Raw genomic sequence first — 7,166 nt, forward strand, 5'->3', positions numbered from 1 at the left:
ATTGGTGAGTCACGTTAATCTCTAAAAAGAGATAGTAAATGCAAGGAGTAGCAAAGTAAGGCAAATGAAATTGGTAACTCAATTGAAAAGTTGATAATTAAAGGAAAAATAGACATTGATATGTAATCTTCTTCCATAATCCCCAATGAGCTCAACCGCCGTAGATATTTTTCAAGTCCAAGTCTCACTTCACTGTAATCGAGGACCTCATCAGAACGTCAACTCCACATGCACTATTAACTACTAAGTAAGGATTTTCTGACATAATATTCTTTATCACAAATAAAGCAAAACTATTGTTGCATCCATATATATTGGGAGATCAAACATTTACCCTGTCAAATTTAGCAGTTATAGCAACTGTTGGCTCTATATGCTCCACCTCGTTATAAGTTCTATCTGTGTCGATTACTTCACTAATACCCACTACCTCATGAGTTTTTAATTGCAACTTCACCTTAAGCTGAACACCGTTTAAACCTATATGAACACCGATATAATCACTCATAGTCATAAGGAGTGGAGACTCATCTAATGTAACTTTTCTACTAACAATAGGTGAATTTAATTGCAGACATCACAACTTATAGCTCCTCTCACTTTGTGCATAGCCTAGGAATATGCACTTTCTTGCCCTTCTATCGAACTTATCACCACTCACTGGAACATAACATGGGCAACCAAATATTCTAATAATAGAATATTAGCAATGTTACTTAAGCATAATTTTTCGGGAATCCGACATCCAATCACAGTCAATGGGGATCTATTCATCAAATAGTTCGTTGTATTAAATACATCCATTAGGAGTCTCCTACCCATATCAACACTAGAGAATATTTTATGGGTTGTCTTTAGTAATGTTTTGTTTATCAACTCTACAACATGTTGTGCTTTATAAGCACTAATGTGGTGTCTCACTATACCTTTCTTAGTGGAAAATTCATTTAACAGCTTCCAACAGAACTCCATGCTACTATTAGTCCGCACATAATTGATCATTTTATTAGTTTTCTTTTCGATCAAAGCTCTTAACCGCTTGATCCTAACAATTGTATCAAACTTGTGCCTATGCACAAATACCCATGTCTTTCTCGAGTAATCATCCACAATTGTTAGCATAAATCCAGCCCTCTTCCTTGAAGGAAACTGCGACAACCTATTAACATTCAAGTGATTTAACTCTATAATTTCCATGGTATCTTTAATTGTCATATTGAATTGCACTTTTCGCCATTGAACTAAATCATAACTCCTGCATTTGTTAACTACATAATCAATTAACAAAAAAATTCAATTAAGACCTTCACGCTTCTCTCGTCAATGTGCCCCAAGCGCATATACCACAATTTAAACTTTCAAGCAAATGCATCTGACGTCTTCATGGAGAAATCTGTCACTATCCTACCTTGAAGCTCATATGGATCACTATGCTTGTCTCCTTTCATTATCACTAAAGCACTTTGAAATTTTTTCAAAATTCTACATTTTGAAATATATTAGCACCTAGCTAAATCTCTGGCATTCAAGGAAATTAAGTTCTTTTGCCTCAGTTCAGTCAATGTCATTACAATACCATCATATATTCTAATTCTAACATTGCCAACGCCTACAACATCATACTCATCATTGTTCTCCAACTACACTTTACTATTATCCATGCATTAATAAGTTGTAAACCAGTTTCTATTTGGTGTAACATGAAACAAACAACCAAAGTTCATAATTCATCCATCAAATAGTGAATAATTAGTGATAAACAAGACAAATTTAGCATTATCCAAATTATCATTAGCTACAGCTGTAACATCATCTGTAGACTTAACTATAATTCTCTTATCTTTCTCCTTTTTCAACTTAAGGTAATTCCTTTTAAAATGCCCCCTCTTAACACAACTCCAATAGAAAGCACCACCGATTGATTACATCTATTTATTTTTATATTAGTCCTGCTAACACGTGTACTAGTTTTTCCTCTATTTCACCTACTAAAGTAGCATATACAAGTTCACTAGATTCTCATCTATGGATGTCCTCACTCAAAATTAAATCACAAACCTCATCAAATGTCCAGCTTGTTGTCCTAGAGGAATTGCTAATAGCGGTAACATAGTATTCCAATTATCGAGCAATGATGATAATAGAATCAAAGCACATGAGTCATCTTCAAAGTCAATCTCAACGAAACTTAATCGACTAACATTCACATTGAATTCATTGATATAATTTGTCACTGACACGCCTTCATTGATCTTTAAGATAAACAAACACCACATCAAATAGACCTTATTGGTCGTAGAGGATTTCTCATACATATCTAATAAGGCTTTCTTAAAAAATGCAGTGGTGTTCTCTTTCATGATGTTAAACGCAACATTGCAAGCTAACGTTAGCCAAATAACACCTAAAGTTTGTCTATTTAGCAATACCTAGTCAACTTGTTTCATCATCTCTAGTTTCTTCCTAAACAAGGACAAGTGTAGTTTCATTTGATATAGATAATCCTTAATTTGCATCTTCCGGAAACCAAAATAGTTCCCATCAAATCCATCAATTCTCACATTTCCTTCTTTTGTCGCCATCAATTTGCTTGAACTCAGCCAAATCTAGCTATGATACCAATCGTTGTGGAAAGTAAGCAATCGAACAATGAAATAGACAAAATAAAAAATGAATCGGACACTAGATTTACGTGATTCGGTCATAATTACCTATGTTCATGGGCAAAGTAATAATGAATTATACTATAAATCAAACGATACAACATACAACTATACTCGAGTCACTCAAACACTTTCACTGTTTTTCAAGCAATAATTACATTCAATAACTCACATAGTGTTTATTCCTACAATTCCTCACTAAATAATCTCTCAATTTCACTAAGAAATTATACACATATTCTCACTACAAGAATTTAATTGCCTTCAACACTCTTGGATCCAAAATAGAATATATCTTTTTAGGAAATCTTCTCAAACTAGAAAACCAATTCAATTAGGAAACTATTCAAAATAGGAAGTATCTTTTGAAAAAAATCTTCTCAAATTAGGAATCCTAATCAAAATAGGAAACTTATTTGAATTAGAAAACTTTCATTTCTAGGCTAAAAAAAGAAGAAGAAAGCTATGGAAAAGATTAAGAACACACAAAAATGGTCTTCAGGTTTTTTTTCCTTTTTTTGTGTTTGTGTCGCAAGATTATATTAAAAGGGTGATAAAGCATATTGTTTGGATGGAAGTTGGAGGATTCATGAGCTTTTCAATATGATGTGCCACAAGGACATCATGTGTAGAAGATGAAATTGTTTCTCAATTCACCTTGCATCTAAATCTTTGGAGATCGTTAGCTAATCTTGACATCAACAACACACAATGTTCGACGACAAAGAGGTTCCTGTCATTGAAGTGGCTAGATCGAAAGGAGATAATCATGAAGAGATTTCGAAACTTTAAGAGAAGCAAGCAAATGAGTTTGAAATGAATAATCTAGGAGGGTTGAAGTATTTCTTGGGCATTGAAGTTACTAGATCGAAAAGAGGAATTTTTTTTGTCTCGAAGGAAATATGTGTTGGACTTATTAGCCGAAGTTGGAAGGTTGGAGTGTAAGCTTGCTAAAATCCCTATAGTTTAGAATTATAGAGTTGGGGAGTATTCGGATCAAGTGCTAACTAATAAGGATAGATATAAAAGGTTAGTAGGGAGCTTGATCTATTTGTCACATACTCACCCTGATATCGCATTTGATGTAGGCATCGTGAGTCAAATTTTGCGCTACTTGAAGTTGGCTCTAGGAAAAGGTTTGTTCTTTGCGAAGGATGGTTATCTTGACGTGGAAGGATTTACAAATGCGGATTGGGTAGGTAGCATCTCGAATAGGAGGTCTACGTTAGGGTATTTTACATTTATGGAAGGAAATTTGGTTGCATGGAGGAGCAAGAAGTAAAAGGTAGGAGCATTGTCTAGTGCTAAGGTGGAGTTTTGAGGGGTGGCTAAAGGGTTGTGTGAGATACTATGGCTTAAGAGGTTGATGACAGAACTTGATTTCCCACCAAAGTCTGAAATGAGTTTATTTTGTGATAATAAAGCAGCAATTGATATTTCTCACAATCTAGTTCAGCATGATGGGACCAGCACATTGAGGTAAGCAAAATTTAGAGGTTAAGGTGGTTCGGTTTCCTTTTATTAGGTCTGAAGATCAATTGGTGGACATACTTACTAAGGCTGTGTCAAGTAGGGCCTTTCCTAGCCCACTTGTCAAGTTGGATATCAAAAATATCTTTTCACCCACTTGAGGGGAGTGTGGCATTAGTTGTCAATTAGAGATAATATAGGAATTCGAGTCACTCTACTTCCTAGTTTGTCTCTTGATTAGGAGGATTATTAGGATTGACTCTCTTCTTTGTGTGTGTGTGTATATATATATATATATACTCAAAAACATTGTAAAAAAATGACGTACAAAATACAGAGAATATAAAAACTTTCTTTAGAAAGCTAGATGCGTTTTTTTCAGGGACATCATGTGCAGAAAATGAAGTTGTTTCTCAATTCACCTTTCGCGTTTGAATATTAGGAGATCCCTAGCTAATTTGGACGTCAACAACACGCAATGTTCGATGACGAAGAGGTCGCTGTCGAGGTCCCTCCTCAAAATCGACAGGGCTCTTGAGATGGGTTGAAGCCGTCGCGGGTGTAAAATCCAAAGTGGATGCCCTCCGAAACCCGGTGTGTAAATCCGAGACCGAAGAGAGATTCCTATAAAGCTCCGTCCTTTGCGCATAGTGAAGCGCACAAGGCTCTCCCTACCTCTCGACCTCGAATCATAATCGCACACTTGTGTGCGCAACGCTCGCCTATTTGAAGTCTCTTTCTACTAGTGATCGTCACATCCTCCGTCTCCCTCCCTCTGAACGCTCTAGAATCCCTCCATCTCTCTCTCTCTCTCTCTCTCTCTCTCTCTCTCTCTCTCTCTCGATCGAAAGGGTCAGCCATGGTGAAGAGACAGAGCATCCAGCTGTCCGCGACTCCGGCGGTGGTGTTGGCGCATCTGCTACTCGTGGCGGTGGCGACCCTGATCCTCGTTTGGCTCCTCAAGTTCCAGGACGGCGTGGCCCTGTCGTCCGCCAACAAAAGCAAGATTTTCAACGTGAGTCCGCGGTTCCCACTCCTTTTGCTGAAGGCTTCGGTCATAGTATAAGCGTCGGCTGAGTTTAGGAGCAATAAACCAACGCTCTTGATAGAATAAAAAATTAGTTATTTTGAAATGAACTCGAACCGAAGATGGAATTCTTTCCGGGCAAAAGGGGAAAAATTCGAGAATTCTCTGTTCAGATAGAAGTTGGTGTTGTTCAATTCATTCCGTACAGATGACTCATTCGTATGCTCTGTTCTTTGTGCAGCTGCATCCGCTCCTGATGGTGTTTGGGTTAATTCTCGCCGGTGGAGAAGGTGAGGACCACCGCCTATACTCGATATCTTGGGGTTTCTTTTCGCAATCGCAAACGTTTTTTCGGGCGAAAATCTGTATGTTTATTTCTTCGGGATATTAATCTTGTGGATACGAGGTTGGCCAAGTCGCCTGTCGTATTTCCTTACAATCATTCATTAAATTACTCTCACCGATACCTTATGTTGGCCCACGTCGCGACAAAGCGTGTACGTTAGTCTTTTCGAAATACCTGGATTCTTAATGGAATAGAGTACGAACTTCGATGGTCGATGCAGCTATCATGGTGTACAAGACGATTCCGGCGACGAGGGAAGCTCAGAAAACGATCCACCTTATTCTGCACTTAATCGCTCTTGTGCTCGGGAGCGTGGGGGTTTATGCAGTCTTCAAGTTCCATAACGAGCTCCATATCGCCAACCTGTACACCTTGCACTCCTGGCTCGGCATCACCACCATCTCCTTGTTTGGTCTGCAGGTAATCCTCGATTGATCTCGGTCTCGTCTTCGACCGGGAGAAACGCTAATCGGAACACTGACCGTCGGGACTCTGTTTTTCTTTCCTTTTTCAGTGGGTGCTCGGCTTCTTCTCCTTCGTGTTCCCGAAAGCAAGAAGCTACGCCAGAGCCTCCTTCATCCCGTGGCACGTCTTCCTTGGATCTGCCGTCTTCCTCCTCGCAATCTGCACAGCCGAGTCCGGCCTGGTCGAGAAGTTCACCTTCCTGAAGCTCCAGTCGGGTCAGCAGGAGGCGCTCATCGTGAACTTCATCGGCCTGCTGATCTTCCTATTCGCCCTGAGCGTCGGCCTCACCGTCGTTCTTCCTAGCAGATTCCAGTGACTGGTCTCACCGGGGTCGCGCTTCGATGATGTCCATTCGTGTTGTAATACTAATGAACGCTCTAGGGCGATGGTTTTTGCTTTTGGATTTTTCAAGATTATTAGATTAGTGTAAAAGAAGGGAGTAATGTGTACTGTCCATACCACGCTGGCCTATATAATTAGGTGTGTTGTTAATGTAGTGGTGTTCCTTTTGATTTTCAAGCGATGTCAGTGTCGGCCGGAGCAGAAAAAAATGATCTTTCGAAACGTCTCTCTCTCTCGAGAAAACCCTCTCTCGCATGCTGTCTCGAAACGGAAATAACTGCTCAGGGAAACATCGGATGGCGCTTTCAGTCGCTTCCAACGGGACGGCCATCGACTCATAGCTTCTTTTTCAAAGTCATCGTGTCGACGACGGACGCCTGGAATGCTTTTTAAGTATTTTTATTAAAAAATGCCGAGGTGCATCGTGAAATCATTCGGTGCGTCGGAAACATTTTCTTATTAAGTTACTTTTCGTAAACATTTCTTATTCAGTTACTTTTCAGGATGAGTGCACTAAATATCCTAAAATTTAAATATAATCGAATCTTAAAATTTTTCAAAAAGTTCAATTAAGTTTTAAAATTTGTCAAATTTGTTCAATCAAATTATTCCGATAATTTCTTCTAACTTGACTAGCGAAAAATGCCAAATGGCTTTTTATATCCCATGTGGCGTTAATATGGCCAAAATCACATTGGTCCAAATCTGATTTTTTTAATACAATACAAATTATATTTAAGTTATATTAAAAAATAATATAAACTTTAATATATATATATATATAAAGGAAGACATGGGTAGGGGTGTATAAATGAACCACTCAAGCCGGGAACCGTTCGGACTGAACCGGACT

The 7,166-nt window shown here is 38.5% G+C and overlaps 1 protein-coding gene across 1 annotated transcript; it reads left to right on the forward strand.

Moving 5' to 3' along the window:
* The first annotated feature begins 4,754 nt into the window (after positions 1 to 4,754).
* LOC104453637 (probable ascorbate-specific transmembrane electron transporter 1) lies at positions 4,755 to 6,490 on the forward strand. Its single transcript, XM_010068249.3, has 4 exons — positions 4,755 to 5,148; positions 5,402 to 5,450; positions 5,727 to 5,926; positions 6,021 to 6,490. The coding sequence occupies exons 1-4, from the start codon at positions 4,993 to 4,995 to the stop codon at positions 6,285 to 6,287; spliced, it is 672 nt and encodes a 223-aa protein (XP_010066551.2). The 5' UTR covers positions 4,755 to 4,992; the 3' UTR covers positions 6,288 to 6,490.
* Positions 6,491 to 7,166: the final 676 nt, after the last annotated feature.

Source organism: Eucalyptus grandis, chromosome 7 (genome assembly GCF_016545825.1).
Source record: "Eucalyptus grandis isolate ANBG69807.140 chromosome 7, ASM1654582v1, whole genome shotgun sequence".
Lineage (NCBI taxonomy): Eukaryota > Viridiplantae > Streptophyta > Magnoliopsida > Myrtales > Myrtaceae > Eucalyptus > Eucalyptus grandis.

What these genes read in the sequence shown, in the direction of transcription:
- LOC104453637 (XM_010068249.3), top strand. Translation starts at nt 4,993, where the DNA reads ATGGTGAAGAGACAGAGCATCCAGCTGTCCGCGACTCCGGCGGTGGTG. An exon ending in ACAAAAGCAAGATTTTCAAC is followed by an intron (nt 5,149 to 5,401) that starts GTGAGTCCGCGG and finishes TTCTTTGTGCAG; the next exon opens with CTGCATCCGCTCCTGATGGT. An exon ending in TCTCCTTGTTTGGTCTGCAG is followed by an intron (nt 5,927 to 6,020) that starts GTAATCCTCGAT and finishes TTCCTTTTTCAG; the next exon opens with TGGGTGCTCGGCTTCTTCTC.